The sequence below is a fragment of the Rhea americana genome, unplaced genomic scaffold (assembly GCF_003343005.1).
Source record: "Rhea americana isolate MKP2758 unplaced genomic scaffold, rheAme1 scaffold_69, whole genome shotgun sequence".
NCBI lineage: Eukaryota > Metazoa > Chordata > Aves > Rheiformes > Rheidae > Rhea > Rhea americana.
In genome coordinates, this window is record NW_028186856.1 from 3,604,321 (window position 1) to 3,625,471 (window position 21,151).

The 21,151-nt window shown below is 40.0% G+C and overlaps 1 protein-coding gene across 1 annotated transcript in view; it reads left to right on the plus strand.

Annotated features, from left to right (window-relative positions):
* Window positions 1–21,151, plus strand: part of ANO4 (anoctamin 4) — a 214,499-nt gene that overhangs the window by 71,596 nt on the left and 121,752 nt on the right. Inside the window, exon 3 of the mRNA XM_085321380.1 lies at window positions 16,899–17,105. Within this exon, the coding sequence (XP_085177506.1) occupies window positions 16,899–17,105 (207 nt within the window). The remainder of the gene's footprint in view (window positions 1–16,898; window positions 17,106–21,151) is intronic.

A 21,151-nucleotide genomic window follows, 5' to 3' on the forward strand; every position in this document is an offset into this window, starting at 1 on the left:
AGGTCAAGTAAAAAGTCTTTCCTGGGTAGTCATTCAAGGTAAAAAGGATGATATTCTGACACTGTACACATGAATCTCAGCATATTTTTTCCTTCTCTCTATTTAAACCACAGAGCATTTCCTGTTTGAAGCTTTAAGGTCAAGCAAGTTTCCAAAATAAATTTGATTGATTGTGTTAAAATCAACTCTGTCTGTGTCTGGTATTTTAATTATGCTTCTACAGCTACTTCTGTCTGGAGAGATAAAATATTAAACACATAATGAATAATGCAGCTGTCTCACAATACTGTGATCTTTATGTGAATAAGGAAGTCATAAATTGCCTGTGTATTGAGCTGGCACAACACTTGCTATTATTTCTGCAGTGACAGTTTATGCAGTGACAAGTTGCATGATGTAATGTTGAACATAGTATGTTTTTTAGAGGAGAAATGGTACTTTCCAGTCTCCCACTGCAGGAACAGGGATGCATTTGTTTGCTCTCTGCAGATGATACTGTTTTATGGAAACCCAAGGTTTAATGTAGCTCTGAGGAGCAGCATGCAGGGTAAAAGTGAATACGAGAGATGTCCACTGGAAACTGCATCTGGAGGCAAGAAAAGAAAACTGAAGACACTTTAGGTAAAGATCCATTCATTAAAGATCTTTGGCTTCCAGATTCTTTCTCTGAGGATTCAGTGATCATCTTACTGCTTGATAACAGTATCTCAACTAATACCAAGGTGATTCTGCTCTGCTGTGTTAGTGCCATGCTCCAGRTACCACCAACACCATTTCCTCCTTACCTCTACTCCCTCCTTTCACTGCTATAACTTGACCTGTTGGCTGCAGTTTGACCACTGAAGATGTTGATTTTGTCCCTTAATTCTTTCTTCCATGAATATTTTTACCTTCATTTTTAGGCAAAACCATCTATTTCCATTTTTTTCCTAAAAATTTCTCTGGTGCTGAAGATTCAGCTACCCTGAAGCTATGTCCTCTATTCTTCAACAGAGATAGATTTTCATTCATTTGCCTTGCTGAGGACTGGGCCTTAGTATGGAGCATTTCTTCTTTAAAGAAAAAACTTTAAAACGGGAGAATTTCACTTTTAAAATTAATCACCATGGCAACCTCTACAGTGAATTTCCAAACATAGAAAGTTGCCTTTAAGAAGCACGCTCCTCTAAGAGGAAGGTGAGTTTTTACAGCATCTAAGAATGCTCCCAGAGAATTTAAGATTTTACGAGAATCAGAAGAGGGACTTTATATGCAGAAAGGAAAAAGTTATATTATCTCATATTCATTTTTTTAAAGATGCTGCATGCCAACTTAATGCTTACTTAAAATAGACTTGGAGGACTAGATAGAGCCTGGTGACAATACTTGTGGTAAGATATCACTAGACATCATCTGGGTGAATTTATAGTTAAYGATTTGCCAGTATTTCTCTCATACTTTCAATAATTTTTCTCTTCTTCCTAGTTTTGGGCTGCCTTTTCATGCATTTCCAAAATTATACAGGAAAGACTTCTTTTCTCTTTTTAATTGAAAGAAAGAAAGAAAGAGAGGTGAAAGAATAAGGGGAAAATACCAGACCATTGTTTATTAAAAGAAGAAAATCCCTCACACATTGCGGTTGAGAGAAATATGACTTTAGTACTTGTTTCTATGTTCCTCTGATTTTTCTCAGCYCTCAGCTGAATTGCTTAATATCCTGTTATGTATGTGCAATAGATCCAAGGAATGTGGAATTTCCTTTCTACTAGAAATTCCTCAGTGAAGATATTGCGCATCGCATGAAATCTTGACGTTTTCCCTGGAATGGGAACTTGGGTGTTTCGTTCTGCAATCAGCATCATCACCATGATAGTAGCCCTTCAGAAACGTGTAACGTCCGGGAGCGTACGGCTTCTCGTTCTCTGAGAAGGAGCTTAAGGATAGAGAGCCCCGGTTTCGGYGGAGACTTCGCATGGTGGCGAGGAGGCTGACTGACTAGCAGGAGATAGCCAGTTTCCATCAGATCGCAGATATACCATGGAAAATGTTCTGGAAACCAATTTCCAATCTGCTCTGCTTAAGGTGACTATGATGGTTTGAAAGGGTGCCTGAATCCGGGGGAGCGGTCCCGCGCTGGAGCGCAGGGAGCGGAAGGGCAGGTCAGCAGACCTTTTCCTTTTCGCCTTCCACAGCAGCCTGTTAATGCTGTCCGTGAGCGTAGGCACAGTCTGGGCTGCCTGAGGGTGTGAGGAGGGGTCGCCCCGAAACCGCTGGTGTCTGGAGCGGACRTGGCGAGCTTTGGCCATGCTCTCGCCTCCGGATTTTGTTTCGCTATATTGCTGCAGCTCATCTGTGTTTCACTTCAGTTTAGAGGAAACAAGCCGGTTTGGTGRAATTAGGACTGGCTGATGCTGTCGGCACTCCACATGTATTTCTCTGTACGGTGCTCACCTAGAAGAAACAGGTTGTAAAGCACCTCAAATTACGGGAAAGTTTGTGGAAGGCATTTTTTTTTCTATTAATGTAACAAGTCATTTAAAAGTGACAGCCTTGAGTTCAMACCTCAGTAGTTCAATTAAAAGTTAACGTAGTTAAAAATAAGCTCAATTACTGCATTATTCGTATTACATAACATCTCTAGAAAAGTTGAACTTTTGGAACAAACTTAGCTGTAAAGTTACTGACAGTAATCTGACTTGTGTGTTCTTTTAAGATGCCTCTGAAGTGATATTTTTACTTCCTATGAACTGTGGGTAAGTAAAAGTTTGCCTTTTGTGCTTTGTAAGGGAAGATAGGATCAGTGTAATCTGAAGGGTTTCTTTCTTTGCGAAGTGTCCTGTTGAGAGTTTGATTGTGAATTCGGAAGTCAACTGAAGGCTTGGCAGGTTTGGTCTGGTTAGGGAGCAGCTCAGCAAGCAGGATGTTTTACAGACCTGACATTTACATCATGGAGATACAGGATTGTATCTGTAAGAAAGCTGATAGCGGGTCATACCAAGTGATTGCAAGTTGAACAAGAATCTTWAAAAAAAAATAAAATAATAAAAAAAGGAAATACTAAAAAAGGATATAGCTGTGTTGTGATTCACCAYGACAGAGTTTCTGAAAAATTGGCGGAAGGACTGACCTTACGCTGATTGTCAGATACTTTCCTTCCCCAACATTCCTGATAGATGGAGTTATAGCTAGGTCAAAATATTTCTCATGCCTTCCATCAGACTGTAGGAGAAGCAAGTCCATATACTTTTTACCAAGAAAGTTAGATTTGGGATTTGCAGCTGTCAAAGGTGCATTTTGATTCTTAGGTTTTTACAGCAGACAGTATGTGTTCATTTCTATAGAAAGGGCAAACAATAGCCTTCACACTTCATAAATAACAAGTGTAATTGTAAAATTTAGTAGAGGAGATGAACAGTTGCATAATCTAAAAAAGATAGAAAATAGCTTTGTTTCTTATATACTTTGCACGTATAAATCAGACAGAAAGCAGTCAGGGAATTATTACTTTGTATAAATTAAGAACATTTATGGTCTTCATGTAAAGCATAAAACTAAATTYGAATTTAGTATCAAGGAGAATAATCACTGATTTTTAAATTGTGGATATTCACAGAGATTGAATTAAAGTAACTGCTTTTATTTATTTATTTAACTGAAAATAATATACGCAAAATGTTGACATATACAATTAAATTCRAAGAAAGAAAAAGTGATGAGGGAATAGACAAGACCACCAAACACATGTGGACATCAATTTGTCGAACTTAAGCATTCTTATGAACTATCATTTATTCAGTTCAGTACTTAACTTCTGTTATATTTACCTATAAAACAGATTGTTAATTGGGAAAGCTGGAAAGAAAAATGAAGGTTTGAGATTGTAGATGATGGAATTTCTTTCAACTTGATTGGTTTAGATTTATTTTTTAAAAGACCAGCTGAAGATCCATCATTGAAAAATGCATCTTGTGAGGAATGAGTTTGTGAGTTACACAAGAAAGAGCCAAATAAAAACCCAAYAGTTTATRAGAAAAAAGAGAGAATGTAACAATTATTTCCTTCCCATGGCTTGATCACCGAAGCAGTTGAATTGATATTGTCAGTAGCCATAAAATGGAGAATATGCTTAATTCTTAGCAAGCAGAGATGTCACATAAGGAGACTGAAAACATGAACATTATCAGGAATTGTGAAGAAATACTGTCTAATGTAGATTAAGTTTTTATCTAATGTTCATTTTCTCACAAACCTTCATCCCTTCTAGTCCTAACTCATCTAGTTCATTTACTCGTAGGCACATAATATACTTTATTGACTGAAGCATTAAAATCATCTTTTGAAATCTATTTCTAGATTGCTGTTAGTGCAATTGTAATTAAGACTGCTGTGATCCATTAATAGCCTTTTGWAAGCAGGCTCATGTTCCTCTGTAAATGAGGAAAAAGGTTTCTGGTTGGTGGTTAGCGCCTCATGGCAATTTAACAAGAATAGYATTTCTAAACCCAGCCCTTTCCGAATTTAGACTTGTGTTCATAAGGGTATTAGAAGAAAGAGATGACTCCAGTAGGATCCAAGATTTTAGGTGCCTTTTTGATTCTGGGGCTTAGATCTAACTTGAATAGGTGCACGTTGCTCTTTCATTCAGGCAGTATATAGCGCAGCTACCTCTAATTATGTGTATCTAGGCATTCATCCGGGGAAAGCATGAGGGCTGGAGTGCTGTTTGGGTTTTTTATGTGGTGGTGGTGGGTTCTTTAGGCTTTTGCATTTAGAAGGCTTTTTTTYCCCCATTGACTAGGCTGCCCTTCAATATTCTTTCCTTTAGGTGCCCTTCTAATGAACTTTACTATCCTCTTAGTTTCTACATACTCTGCTACTCCTGTGTATGAGTTTTCTCTTCATGGACAGTACCCTTAAAGCAGCAGAAAACATAATTCTCATCATCTGTTCAGGTGCTGTGTATTGCTTGAGGACACTACTGGTTAATATCACATTAAGCCCTTCTCAGAAACATTACTAACAAGTTTCTTGATTGCACAGATAGCTTTGGTGATGACTTTTCAGCTTATGGGTTGTTCATAAAGATTACTTTCTGCAAAACAGTTGAATTGTACGTTTTTAATTCTGTTTGGGAGAACTRAGATTTGTGAACAGAAGCAGTGTTTTTTCCTTAACACTCTACTGTCAATATTCAAAACAAATGCAGCATCGTCCTCAGGTTGGAATGTTCTTACAAATAGAAATTGCAAATATTTATTACGTATATATTTTGTGTGTGTTTTGTTATTTTTTGCAAGAGGTTTTGAAAGTAAATCAACTAATTGGAAAGGTATCAGGTATGAGTAAAGAAAGGACAGTTTTCTTGAAAGAGTATTAGTGAGTATCCTTCTACTGAGAAGATAAGAGTCACAAGAGCCAACTTTAGACCCATGTTTCGTTCTATAATCGGATTCTTTTAGGGGGCTTCTGAAAATCTMTCTCTCTCCTGTGCCTCCTCTTAATCTTTATGAATACCCAATTAACACCAATAAAATATATGTAGTTCATAACATACACCTTAAAGTCTGTCTTACATACTTGATGTGCTTTGCTGAATTGCTAATGTCTCAGAGGATTATTCATGCTTGAATTATGGGCATTGCTCTTGCCCAGAGCAGTTATTCAGTAAATGAATTAAAGTATGGACTGCTTTTTACAAAAAAAGAAACTCTGTATTATAGACTTCACATCCTCACATGCGCTTAGTGGATTTTTACAGCCTCCTATCATATTTTCTGATTCTGTTGTAAAGGGGTCAAGTAATTACAATGGTAGCCATCGGTAGAGAGCTTCTTTCCATATCCATGCACTCCTCAGCCAAATTCAGACAACCAAGACTGCTGTTGTCTTTCAGAGTTTTTTAGTCTTCTACCAGAAATATGATCTAGGTCAAAACTGAAATAAGCATAAGCTAAGCTTTGGTCCATCCAGGTAGGCATGAGTTCAGAGCAATCGGTCTGAACTCTGTGAAGGATGCGTGTACGAACATGGCAGGTTTACATGTTCTTTCCAGTAGCATCATGCTATGGTTAGTTGCCTGGAGTCTTGCTAGAAAGATTAGGTGGCAGGTGAACATAGGTTCTCATGGGCAGCTGCCATCTCCTCTGGGGACTCCCCTCACTTTATGGCCATTTAAAAATCTTGGCACCAGAGGCTTCGTTGTGATGCTTTTCCCGGCTGGGGAGCCTGTGGGAGCACAGCAGAGCCGCATCCTTCCAGCCTGCACCCTGCAGCCCCTTCTCCAGGAGGGGTGGGAGCCTTCAGGGCCAGCCTCCGGCGCCAGACCCTGGTGGCGTGAGGTTCCCGGGGCTGGGACGTGCCCACGGGTGCCAGGCTATGGGAATAGCCTTATGTTCATGACGGGCAGCCACCTGAGAGTGCAAAAAAGCTCCTAGCCACTGGCCTTGACCGAGCATGTGTGAATCTGTGCTTTAGTCAAATATACATTAGTCCGGATGTATGAGTCTAAAAGTATTTCAGTCAAATAAATATACTTTGCTGCAGTATGAGATAAAATATGTTTTTCCCTATCAAGGAAAAAAAGAAAAAGGAAGGAAGTTTTGCTGTCTTAGATCCTGCTCCTGAAGTTGTATAGGATGTAATTAAAATTATCATGAAAGTAAAAGACAGCTGATGGTTAATAAATCTCAGCTGTGGGCAGAGAGCGTTTTGAAGGCCAGCCTGCAAAGGCTGTAAAGCTGGGGCGAGGGCAGAGCAAGGGCAGGAGCCCTGGTTGGATGTGCGGGCTCCCCACCAGCCCCACGCGGCACGTGCGAGCCCGGCACTCGAGGGGCTCTGCGGCATCCCCAGGCACGAGGGCACCCGCAGGTGGACGAGGCGGCGGYGGGAGCCAGGGTGGCCCCGGGGCTGTGTGTGCGGAGGGTTTCCATGAGTCCGACCTCTGTCTTTGCAGCAGCTCCATCCTGGCCTCTGCCTGAGATGTCTAGCGGAGCACAGCTTAGTGCCTGAGCCTATAAATGGCAAACCGGTCCCCTAAAAGCAGATACAAAAAGACGAAGTTAAATTAAGCCTCGTTGCTCTGCTGAAAGCCATTGCTGTCTGCGTTGTGGAGGCAGATTCAGGCGTATCCTGAGCTATCTTTCTCCCATCTGTGAAGTCTCTCTTTTTTTTTTTTTTTCTATTTCACAGATGATAGCTTAGATTGATTGCACCATTCTGCGTTACAGAGGATAGCCAGTTAGGTACGATAAAAGGAGACTTGTGATACCTGAAGAATAGCAATCGACATTCAAACAGTTGCGTTAAGACAAAAAAAGAATCTCCTTTAAAAATCTATCTATCCTCAAAATATRTTTCCATAGGTAGGGCTTCAATTCGTTCTCCAGGCAGTAAAAAAGTGTCTGGGGCTTGACCTTGTACTTTGTTTCATAGGGTCTTGCAGTTTGSCCTGGTGTTTGATACTACACAGAATATAGTATTAAGAATGTCCTTGATTTTGGAAAATCAGAGTAATAACTGGCTGTTTGTGAATAAAAAGCACAATTTGGAATGCAGTGCTTACCAAAAGTAAAGGCCAGTTTTAAATACTCTCATTGCTTTGTRTATTTTTGACAAATAAATGATGTATGTGTATAGTAAAATGAGTGAAATGAGTTACTGCATCATTTCCAAATCATTAAATGTTACTTAAGAATACAGATCCAAACTTCCAATTTTTAGAGAACAGATATTGCCCCAAAGAAAGAAGTGTTGACACAAAATGTTATTTATTGTGATAGAAACAGAAATATGAACCAATTTTGTATGAACTTACTACATCCATTATAATGCAAGTCTATTCCACTTGTTCATAGACAGGATATATTAAAAACCAGGACATCCAATCCACAGAAATTTTTTATTCTCACATTTTTTTTTTCCTCCTCTGAATATCTTTTGGGTACTTTCTGGTTGTTTCTGGACAGTTGAAATATTTCATTTTGGTTGGGCTTTTTGTTTTCACGGTATTTCATTTAATTATTTTGATGTGGTTTGCTTTCTGATTTCAATTTTTATGTTTTGAAATTATTTCTTACTGTTTGTGTATTACAGTAACGTTAATTGATGATTGGTATTCCAGATGGCATTTCAGTAATTGATATGATAATTGTTTTTTGGCTTGCTCAGAGGCAATTGGTATTCTAATTGATAATTTGTATTCTGTTTGATATGTTATGTTGCATTTTGCAAAGTGACAAGTTGTTCCAAAATGAAAAGCCAGAATATTCTGGACCAGAAAAGGTCAGATTTATTTGCTAAACAAAATTTTGTTGAGAGCAACTCTTGACTTTGGAACATTCTTTTCTTAACAAGTTGACTTTTTTTTTGATAGAGAAATGTTCTATTGAAAATTCTTTATCTGCCTTAGTTATTGGTGTCTGTTATGACCATCAGATTTCAGGACAGGGTATTCTTTCTTACTGCTGTTTCCATATTAGAGCAAGCAAAGGAACTTTTTTCTTTTTTTTTCTCTCTTTTTTCTTTTCTTTTTAAATGGCCATTCAGAATGAATGCAGTTCTAATAAGGTTTAAAAACCAGTTGCAAAAAAAAAAAAAAAAAAAAAAAAAAAAAGCCAAAGTAGCAAAGACAACACCAGAAATGCAGGCAACCCCAGTAAGAATTCAGTCAGCTGGAATGGTGACAAATGACCCTGATTGCAGCACGCTGGGAGAACTGAAGCGGGGCGTATTTTACACTCAGATTGTTAGGCATTTATCTTAACAGCCTGGAACAGTGTATATGCACTAGACATTGTGTTTTCATTTTGTGAATAGGAACCAAATAGTGAATTGTTAGGCAGAAATAAAAATACAAGACTCATAAATCCATCAAACTGGACATCTTGGGAGGGAAAAAAAAAAGTTCCATTTATTCAGCTGGGATTGTGAGATTTGCCTAGGCAGCACCTCGCATTTGGCACYGCAGCCCTGAGGCAGCTGAGCTGGTGGAAGCGGTTCAGCTCCAGCGACGYGAGCTGCTCAGCACGGCGGCCCCACGCACCGCTGTGGGCGCTTGCGTATGCTCACATCCCCAAGGACCACCCAGTATGCCAAARAAGAGGTCCTTCTTGCAAGTTCATCCACAACAACTGCCAACAATTAAACAGCAACCTGAAAGAGATTTATACTCACTCAGCGAAGCTTTTCTCTTCACTTTTGCGTGAGGAAGACAAGTGTTTCTTCTGCCTGCCATGCAGAGCGTTCRAGCACTGTTACGACTGTCTCTAAGACATCTTCAGGACCTCAGGTTGTTTTTCTGCATCCCTGTAAAGCACTATGGGAATTTTTAAATCATGCTACTTTATCACGGTTGAAATGCTAGGCTATCATAACTRAATAAACTACTTCTGGGTCTGTAAACACCATCCTTTGATGTGGGCCCAAGATAGGTTTTAATCACTAGAAATTTGTTTTGTACCGACAGAGATAAACAAACACTGAATCTGGATGTAGTTACACCACAGCTAACGTACCCAYGCCTGTAAACCTGAGGAGAATAAGCCATTCTGGCTTAAAGCACGTTTACATGTCTAACGCTGTGTCCATGCTGGGCCTATGTCTCTTTAACTATCTGTTTCCAAATATGCGCAGAGCAAACCGCGCAAAAGCAGGGGGTACACAAGCTGAGTCCTGATTGCAGCTCAGACGTGCCTTTGGTTACAGTTCAAAATGCAGATGTTAATGCTTCCCGAGACRGGCAGGCAGGTGACGGTGCTCTCCCGCCTGTTGCAGGAGCGCACTGGGGGGAAAAAGGCGGYGACAGGTAACACGCCTGTGGGAAGRTTTGTTTTGCTGGTTTAGGGAGGCTGTGSGGTGATGCTTTTACAGAAGTGATAAACTTGAGACCTAGAAAGCAACTGAAGTGGAAAAAGATGCAACTTAGAAATGAGAGAAATAACGCAGGTGGGTTAGGAAGGAGGTCGCCGCTCCCAGAGTCACTCGAAGAGCTGCCTTAAGGGCTGGCACGTGCAACAGGGAGGCACAGCCCATCTGCTGACACCTTAGGGCAAGTGATTTTCTGCCATACTGGAAGCAGTCTGCCTTTTGCGCCCTCCAAGCGGTACGTGAGGCAGCCGCGAGCCTGAGTGTTCCTGGCATCGGGATAGCATCTGCTCCCGTCCTCAGGGCTAGCCATAGAGGAATGGTGRGGGAGAGAGCAGGGGCCTCTTTGGGTGATAACAGCTTTATTTTAGAYACCTCTAGGAAAACATCAAATCAATTCTCTGTAGAGTCAAGAAAGAAAATTGAGAGGAGTTATTAGGTGAAGAGCAAAACCAGGAACGTCATTGTGCCACTGTAAGACTTTGGTGAAGTCACAGCCCAAGCATCAGGTGAATTTCTAGTCCTACTGACCAGGTGAACCTACAGGTCCAGGATTCTTGAAAAAAAGAAAGAGATTGGAGAAGGAGCAATGGATGATCAAAAGTAGGATCTTGTTGGAAACGTGTTGGAGGCTGGGAAAAAATCTTGGGAAAATATCACTGTAGATGGCTCTCTTTTTTTGTATGCATCTACTATTGATCACTGTCAAAGACAGGAGACTGGGCCGAATGGACCTTTGTCCAGTTTGTCTAGAAGGGTGAAGGATGGTGGGATGAAATCAGGCTCACAGCCAGCCTGGGATAGTCCTCTGTGAACTAAGCTCTAAGGAGCCTCAARGAGGGAAAAATGTCAGGGTTTTCATCAAAAAAAAAATCAACATATTAGCAGAATCTGCATGCTGAGCTGGGGTCAGATACTCACACCCTTTACTGGCTGCATGAATTTTTGATAGAAAATAGAAAAAACCCTGACATTCAAGGAATGGTTTCTGAAACTAGTATAGATCTTGAATATGCAGTCATTTATTCAAAAGTTGACAAAGAGACTACACAAAGCCTCAAAAAAAAAAGAATAAAAGTGAATGCACTTTACTTATCAAGATGCACTATATTCTTAAGGAGGTTTCCTTCCAGTCAATCTGATTCCAGGGAAGCAGACGAGTCTGTAATCGGTAATTTAATTTTTCTGTTTGCTTATTTAAAGATTTAAAGTTGTGCTTTTCTTTTTCTTCTTTTTTTTTTTTGGTAGCTGATGTGATCAGAAATGTTGCACCATTTTCAAAGTTATACTTGGAATACAACCTGTGTTTAGATGTAATTTTTATGAATCTATTGTGTTACTAGTGGCAAGAGACTCAATGCTGTTGCTGTGGTGATGCTGTGCTCTAGTATCATTTAGAGAAGTGGTATTTAAAGTTTCTCAGAAATGATTTAATCTGATCTGGGAATCCTAATGCAATTGTAACATTTTTTCCCAAGGTGTAGGAAAAGATAGCCCTACTTCCTAGTATATTTTTGCTTTCTACATAGGATATGAGTGGAAAAAAAAGGAATCTTCCTTTAATTGTGCTTTGAGGCTTGTGTACAAAGGGCAGCAGATGAATTTTTCTCTCATGTTCATTCTTTTCTACCTGGAATCAGCAAGCAGAAGAGTCCATCATGTCATCAAGCATAGCTGTCTCTGTGCTGAGTCTGAGATGAAGATGTTTTTGCATGAGAAGCCTTTCATGTTACTTGCCCTTTCTGAGCTTCCCCTTGTCAAGGCTGGCCTCAAAATGTGAAAAAGCTGAAGCTGTTAGCAGAGCATCATTGACTTTAATAGGAGATGTGGCAATTTGCACAGGCTGAAGAAAGGGTGCTGAGCTTTTTGAGGTGAACAAATTAGCCAATTTCTTCCCTTTCTATGTGTAAAAGTCAAAAGGAAACAAATATGTAATTTCCCCATTTATATAGTGTATGTCAAAGACTTATCTTCTCTCTTTGCTCGTGCTTCCAATGGGCTTGCTTATGATCTTGCWTATGTGGACTTTGACGACTGCATGTTTCTCAGACCTGCCTTACTTCTTGTGGCTCCTCACAACACTGCAGCTGAGATCTTCTTCCTCACTCCTTGCTCTGGGCTCCCCTGCACTTGCTGTTCTCTAAAAAGGGACTTGAAGAATGTGCCTACATCAATCTGCTCTTAAGGTGTCCACATACCACTAAGGGAGAATAAAAGAAGCCTCATGAAGAGAAAGAGCCCAAGTCATTTCTCTTCATGAGCACTGATTCTCAGGTATTACCAAACCAACTCACTGCACCTGTCAGCAGCAGTCTGATATCCCAGAGAAGGTCTACAAAGCAGGTCAGGGCACTTGAGACTCATTAAGCACTGTTCACTAATGGGTTGTTTATACAGCTTTGTAACTCTGCCTTGCTTCCTGATTGTTCACATCCCTATTATCTCTGGCTGGAGAGAGATGCACCAAGAAGGAGGCTATAACATTACATCTGTCCCTCCAAGTAGTGCAGAGTGGAATAGAGCTAGGACTGACCCAGACCTGACTGTGGAGTGCAGTCCCAAATGGAGAAGCTCTCTCAGTCCTAGCCCAGTACAATTTGTATGCAATGCCTTGCCAGCCCCAGGTTTGGCACTAGAGTCATCTCCACTGGTACTAGAGTTGCCGCACTGTGCTCAGGAAAACTGCCTGTGGGCCAGCTGGATGAGGCCCTGGCAGGAGCCCGCTGGATGCAGGCTCTGCTCTGTGCAGAGGTGTGCAGTGCACAGTGCCAGTTACCCAGGGCTGAGACATGAGCAAAGCAGATGCCCTGGCAGATACCTTGGCAGAGTGATTGCAGAGCAGCACASGATGTGGTTGTTCATCACTGTAGCATCTGAAGAGCTGACAAAACAAAATTCATCACAAAAGCTTTGCAGACAAATTCTGAGCCACAGGCATACTGTTTTTATTAATTTCTCCCTCCTTTTTCTTCTTTATGTTTGATCTTTATTTCTTTCTGACTTTAAAGTACTTTAGCACTCCACTTTTAAAGTTTTCATAGGCAGACTTTATTTTGGAGCATCTGTAGTATCATAAGCATACTATCACTTCGTAAGAGGCAAAATATACTTAACATAAAAGAAATGCTACTATGAAAAGAATTCCAGTATAAAAACATAGCTGGGAGCAATGAGAATTAGCCAGAAGCWGGATGGAGGCTGAACATCCCTGCTGGGAAATTGCACAGTTGAGAGCGGTTTGTAGGAAGGGGGTGAAGGTGCTTCTCTTACATGAACCTGCAAACTCAAACAGAGGCATCAGAGAAAAGGGCATGAGAAGAGCTGCTCCTCAGAGAGGCAAGAAGCTTGTATGAGGAAGATGACAGAAATGTAGTTTAGGAGGGGAAAGGCATGTGAAAAATTGCGAATACAGAGAAGGAATTTTTCTGTGTGAAGGAAAAGCAAAGTGACACATACAATTCCTGAAGGCTCAGATCTTGTCCAGCTTCAAAGCACTAAACTTCTACTTCCCATTCTTATATACTTTGTTTGCAGCCGGCCAGATGCAGCTAACTGCTTACAGCTATCTGGCTGCACGCCAGTGCATTTCAGAGCCCCATCCAGAAGCTGTTCCTCCTAAATGAGCAGTCAGCCGTTGCTACTGGCCACACAAAAGCTTTTCATCCATCTCTGCGCTACAGCCCCAGGTTTAAATGCTGCTAATGGTCCATGTCCTGGGCTGTTAAGCCATGGGGAGAGGCAGGAGAGCCTCCTGGTTTACATATCAGCTATGTCTGCCAGAGAGGCCAGGGCACTGGTGGCCCAGCAGCCCAACCTGCCAAGCAAATGCCGCTGCTGCAGGGATGGGTGCAGTGGGAGCCGCATCACCAGGTGTGCAACAACACCAGGACTTTGGTGATCAGCATCTGCCTGGTACCACGGCTGAAGAGACGGCAAAAACTCCACCAGACAGAGCTAACTGAGGAACTAGTCCGCAGTGCCCAGTTAGACCACATGTCTTTCTGGAAATCTTATGTGGGTACTGTGACACTGCAAAAATGAGATGTCGACTTTAACACCTACTCTTCAAAGTTCTTTGCACCATTTTTTTCCTGTTTCTGACCCACAAACCCCATGATTCAGCATGAACGTGGGTTATTTGCAGTAATAATCAGGGGAGTTTAGAGTCTGCTTAGCACCAGTAATTTACCAAGTTTTCATCTCCTATAACCCGTGTGCACTATTTTAACATCTCTGCCTCCCTTCCTCCCATTCCTCCTAYCTTTGTCTCTGCTTTTGTGCATGTTATCTAAGGATACGTTTTCAGGAGCCAATGCTTCTTTTCAAAGGACTTTCACCCACATGAAAACAAGGTAATATCTCCGCTTACTGCAACATTAGCATCTTTAATTTTTACAGATACTTACTTCCAGTTTAACAAAAGAAAATTATATAGAAGAGCACTATTTAGGCTCTGTCTAGAAAAGGTTGAAATGTTAATTAAACAAGGACACTTCCAACTTTGTTCGAAGCCTGGTTCTCGTGTAAATACAAATTTACCTATTCTATACAAGAGAATGTCTTATGCGGACAGATTAACTGCAGTGGGAAATCAGGAGTGTGTGGTGAACTCTAGATTGTATGAAATATATTGGTGTCATATGTTTGGTGTAAACTGTGATAATTTTTGTACACTTTTAAGTCTTAAATATGTCCAAGGAATAATCTATAAAATTTCCAATAAGGCTGGCACATTCCTTCCTCACATAATTCASTGTTATCATTTTATAATGTACTCAGTGGAAGAAATAAAATGTTGCATATAATTAGAGTCAAATTGTAGATTGAACATCATGTTGGATGCAGTTAATCTGCAAATTTTGCAGTCCTTAGCAAAAATGATCTGACTGCAGTATCCTTTATTTTGATGGCTGAAGAAAAGTGCTGCACAAATAGTTTAGGAAGCTGAGTCACAGCTGCACAACAGTTTATAGGCCATGCTTTGGGAAAATGAAGAAGCAATTTACTTGAACCTCAGAGAAATGTAGCAGTCAGTTTACATTTGGAAATGGCTCCTAAAATAGATCATTTCATGATCAAATGAAAGTGCAGCCTTATTGAGATCCAGTCAATCACTATGTGCCAGTGCTGGGTTTTATTTTACATTTGGTGTTGGTAGAATATATATTCTGACTCTATTGTAAGCTTCAGAGAGATGCTTGTTTTAAATCWTACAACACCCAATAGTGATGCTGAAAGAAAACAGCTGTGATTAATTTTGTARTAACTTAGGGATAGCTGCACAGGCTTGGGTGCACCATAAACTTCCAGTGACTGCACAAGAAATAAAGAAGTCCTTACGCAGGTGGAGCTCAGCTCCTCAAGTGTTGAAGCCCTTTAGGGCTGAGCACTTTCTTCAAAGCAATGTCCTGTCCAGGCATACTCGCTATTATTCTGCTCACGCAGATTGGTGTGCTGCCTTCCACAAAGTGAATCAACTGAATAAGGTGACTGGGACTTGGCTTCTGTATTAACAGCAATGTGATTTCAACAGTCCCTAGAAGCAACCAGCAGTTTTGTTAGCCCTGTAACTGGGAGAACGCTCTTCCCTGCTTCTTCTGCAGGTTATGCTTSCTGCAGACCGACTCTGATGAAGTGCTGCAAAGTCAGGCAGAGAGAGCGCAGCTCCGATCCCGAATGCACAAAACCATCTCAAAGGAGAACAATTCTGCACGGCATTTCTTTTTTCACATGTGCACCCCCAGTGTTTTCACCATTTGCCTACAGAAGTGGTGGCTCTCTTCCCCACAGTGATATGTAAGCTACCAAAGTGTACCAAGATGCGAAACGTTCAAAACCTCTTCCATGGCTTGGAGGCTCACGTTGCGTTGATTGTCAGTGGGACTGGAAGACTGCAGTCATTAAAGCATTCTTGAACGTTTCAGTAGGGGACTCCTTTCACAAAAATGTGCAGTCTAATCTATGATGAATAATGACTGTGACTAACTGCTCTTTACAGTTTGTGGGCTTGCAGTACAGGTGTTCCTAATTTYGGGGGTCAGCTATTCCCATCTGCTTCTCAGTTTGCCTGTTAATATCTGTTTATATTTTTAAATTTGTTTTTAAAACAAAGGGTAGCTGCTGATGAAAGGAGTGAAATTAAATTAAGCATAAAATGGTATCACAGAATTATCATTCAGCTCTTTGTTGCCCAAAAAAAGATGATCTAATGGTTTTCATCAGAGTATACTGATAAAGTTGGAGCAGTTGTGTCAATATTAACATAAAGAAATCAGAATCAGTGTTTTGTACTGTAAGTTAGCATTTTTCTCTATGAATGTACCATAGACATACAGGAAATATCAACTTTGCTTTTTTTTCCTGTGGAAAAGTAAGGACTGTTTCCATAACAGACAACAATTTTTAGTTAAATTATTATTTTCTAATTATAAGATATAAATCTGAGAATTATTTTGATGTGAAAGACAATTTCTAGTGTTGATCTGAGAGAGAAAAGGAAAGCCAAAGTTTCACAGGACTGGTCAAAGTGGAATTGTTTTTTAAGCTTAAGAGCATACTGTTTTCCTAAAAGCAGACATTTTTTTTGCCTTAAAAGTGAGTCTCCCTGAAGTGTAACATCTTTTTATATGATGAGATCTGATGGTACTTGTGAATGTTCAGAAGAAAAGCATTCATTATTGCCAAGTTTTAGTCCATCAATCAGAAAACTGTCGTTTAATACACTCTGTGGTAGTTACCTCATTAATATCATTCTGTGTGAGCTCTATGTATATTTTTTGTAGGAGTGGAAGATAATTCTTCCTGGAGGCCGGTAAGGCACTAAACCATGACTGTATATTAATTTAAATATCTATTAGTGTGGCTGCCTCTGATGGCTGCAGCACAGCAGCAATAAAGATGCTCATGATTTTCATTTTCATATACAGTTCATACTTTTATAGCTTTTTTCTTCCCAAGAAGGTTGTTATGGCTCCATTTTAAACTATGGCAATTTTTATATTTTAGTTATTCTGTGCTGGTCTCCTGTATCTAACAGTGCTAATTTTTATTCCTGTCAGGTATAAGTTTATCTATTCATGGGGCTGAAAAGCGTGTGCAAATCTGTCAGAGGAGAACTGCAGCAAGCTACCCAGKGTCACAGCGTCCGCCTGTGGTTGGGCGTCTTTCACTCCCACGAGTCAGAAGGTCAATAAAAATGGAAGCGTCATCTTCTGGATCTAGTATTTCGGCAGTCGTTGGTGGAAAAGGAAAAACTCATCAGCCAGGTAACAGATTTGGCTTGACACCTTTTTCAGTTGTGTTTCTTGTGTGGTGTGCCGTAGTGTTATGAAGCTGGTATTGAAAGCATCAGCTCATGCTACCATGGAGATCAATCTACTGGTCGACAGAGCTATAGATTGATGTTTGTTCTGCCTGTGTTCGATATGTTTTGGACAGCTGTAGATCTCATTGGGAGAAGCAAGAGTTGGGACAGCTGGGGCTGGGGAATAAAAACGTAAGCTTAATCATTAAAAATATAAACCATCTGTAGTGGTGTTCAAAATGCTAATACAGAGAGTGCTTTGGGCCATTGGCTTTGAAAACTGCTCCCTTTATATACATTCAATTTTGATAAACCTTGAGCTAATGGTAATACTCTGAAGGCTACAAGCATCACTATGAATCTCAAGAAATGACACTAACTTTTGTTTTGAACTATAAATTTGGGACAATTCAGGATGTAGATCAAAGTCTTATTCCTAGAATGAAAACAAAAACTCTAGATCTGAAGGCAATTTTACAATATATGTTGATTGGATAACACAAYGAAACTTTTTAAAAGAAAGCCAGAATCTCCTGGGAACCATCAAATTCTAATTGACATCATGAATTCATTCCTTGTTATGTTAATTGCCAGAGCTATTTTAGAAGCATCTTTTCTTATAACAGAGGAGAACATTTGTGCTGGCCATATTCAGGCTTTCTTCACCGTGAAAATTAAACTCCAGACTTCTTGCTGGAGTGGAGCACATTAAGGCTGCCCATGAGGCTGGTTTTGTGGCTCCTACAATGAAGGGGCTCTGGATCTTCCATGTGTGCTGCCCTGGGAAGGCCATGATGCACCCTGTACGCAGCTGCGGGGGCACTGCGGAGGCAGAGCCCRCTTGCGTGAGATAAACAGCTTTGCCTGCAAACCTTTATCATGTTTTCATCACCTTGCGGATCTGGAAGTTCATTGATTTTTGTGAAAGCTGAAAATGCAGGTTATATATTGTGGTATTGTGGTATGCAGGTATTGCCATGAGTTTCACACACCTATACTATTCGGTCACCATAATCTTTGTCAACATGGATTAATGAAGAATTTTCAGTGACTCACAGCCATATGATTTTGCTTGTATCAGTTCCTCTGTTCACTTCTTGGCCTTCTATTTCTTCAGCTTCTGTGTTTTTCCTCTGAAGTGCAGAAATTACTACTACTGCAATGTTGTTGTTGTTGCTAAAGATGCATAATCATGACTCCGGCATGTTAACAAACTCACAAAAATAGCTGCACCACAGTTTGTGAAACAAATACCTTGAACATGTACAACAGGTTGTACCAGCGATGTTCATTGTGAGCTGATCTACGTTCTACTTCTGTTTGCTGGTGGACTTGGTTTATGTTTTAATACTGAATGGTATAAACAACATACRTTGGCTCTGGATTGAGAAAAGGACCCCTGTTCAGAYGTACCATAGAAGTTTCCTAAAATGGAGCTCATTAGTAGAAGTGCGAGTGACTTTGGATCACAGTTCTCTGAGGAACTTAAGTTTCAGCAAAGTTGTCTGAGATTAGTTTTTTTTTTGTAACATTCTGCTCTTTAGATAATAACAGCATCTATAACATACAGAGAGCATGCTCGCTGGCCTGGTTTAGGGAGACGTTTTGTATCTCCARCTTCACTAAAGTTATTAGGTGTGTATGGTATCCAGAGCCTTAAGTCTGCAGACTTTTATACGTTGTATGATATGCCTTTTATCTTASTTGTCTTATAGCATCATTGTTTCATGTGCTATTGGTATTCAATAATGTTTTTATGATTCGAGCCTGATTTTTTATTCTATATAGAGCACTAAATTTGTCTCTCAGTCTGGATTAAGTTGCAACTATTAGGGATGTATGCAAGTAAAGTCTAAAGAAAGATTATCCTCAGGTAACACTTTCACTTTAAAACTGAAATCCTGTGTTATTCATCCTGTTATTCAGCTGTTTGTTCTAACTTCATAAATAACAATCCAAATGCRCTTACTGACCAATGATGATAAAGCTGTACATTATAAATAGTTYGGTATTTAAGAATGAAGATATTCTGGACTATTAGTTACCTATAGAAAAGATCTTACACTGATATTTCCCCAGCTATCTTCCTGCTATGGTATACAGTAAATTCCCAGGGATTTTGTTCAGCCTGTTTCTAAGTATCTCATACAAYGTGGGTTCTTGCTTTCCTTGAGTGCTGTTACAAAGTTCAAGTAGGTCTCATGATTGAAGAAGTTTACATTACATTCAGTCTGAAATTTCCTTTGTCCAGTTAATAATAGTCAGAAAACAAAGACATTCCAGCATAATGGATTGTACAGAAAAGTATTTTGAGGACTTGAAATGGCATTTCTAATTCTTATCAATCAAATTCAAACCATGGAAAGAAAATTACCTTGATAAAATGACAGAGTAATGAGTGAGTATTTTTCCCTTTGACAGCATACCACTGCTCTTTCTCCATACCACTTTGTTTCCCATTGCCAGTTTTCTTTTCTTTTTTTTTTTTTCAGAATGACACCTCTTTTTGTTGTTTATCACTAATTCTGTTTGATTGACAACTACTTTCTTTAACTGAAGTTCACAGACATGCTACACTCTAATGTGGAAGAAGTATAGGTATTGTTCAGTGTTACTGCRCTGCTTTATAGCTTGCTTCCCTGTCGGTTTTATTTGCTGTTGGTAAGGTGCCGGAGGCCAAAGCCTTCTGCTGTCATTCTGGGTGTTGCAAACAGGGAAAGTGGCCAGTGCGCAGTTAGCTGCCAGTAGTGCGCCTTTCTTTTGTAAAAAAAGACATTTGTCCTGTGCAAGCTTGCAAAGAGGTACTGTTCAGCCCCGAGCAGAACAGCAGCTACCGAGCTCTGATTTTAAACAGATCACAAGGTATCACATAACTAAAAAACAAGCAAAATCAGGGGGAAATGGAAAGAAGAGTGGAAGAAAACCATTAATACAGCAATGTTGAYGAAGACTCCTGATGCCTCTGCTTGCCCCTCTGTCTAAGGAAAGTTCCTTTGAGAAAGGAGAAAAGCGGGGACAGATCTCTCAGATGATAAATCTAGATGCAATGATTTGAACATTGAGTTAATAATGGAAATATGCATTCCTTCCAGAGTCATGGAAGGACGGTATTTTAATTTTGGGGATAAGCTCCAATTATCATCTAATTCTGGGAGCTGTTGTGGTATAATGTGGCTACTGGAGTATTGAATGACTGAAGTACAAGGTTCAAAGCACGTGAGGTGGACCTTGGGCTGATGTAAATTGTTAAAACTCCGCCTGAAGATAGGTTGGGATTGATCTGTCTGCATTGCATGCAAGGAGGCTTATTTTGAATGTGATGGTAATCAGCATTTAGGTTGTCTGTCAGAGCAGGGGGACCAAGTACTGAGCAAGCCTAGAGGTTAAATCCTCTTTCCTCACTCGATTCCCTCAATGTCAGGATTAGGCATATCTGAGGACAAAAAAAAAAAAAAAAAAAAAAAAAAAAGCTTACCTCACTTCTGACTGCATTGCAGCTTTATTGAGGAATAAGCAGGACTTTGCTTTCTGGTTTTCTCCCTACTTTCTCTATTGGTATTATATATTCTGAATCAGGGCAATGTTACCTTACTTTTTTCCCATTTGTGATGAATTCCTTTATTCTTCATCACTGAAAAACTAGTCAAATCYGATTTCTCTAGCAGTTCTCAAATTGCTAGCTGTTGAGGAATTATCTTGCTGAGTACATCTAAGCAGCAGTGAAGTGAATTGCTTAATTGCCTTTCTGTCCTCTGGAAGCTTGCTAGATCTTTGCTAGTTGCAGGGCTTGCTCGCAATTGAGACCCATTTAGTACCAGCAGAGATTCAGAAGGTGCCCAGGAACATTTTCTTTCTCTTTGCTTCCAACAAAGGTCTCTGAGTAAACCTTAATACAGATATATAACTACGTAATTGTAACCAGGAAACGAAAGTAACCACRTAAGATTACATAATACATGGTGTTACTGAAATTAAGTTCAAATTACAGCATGTACCTAGGYGCAATTC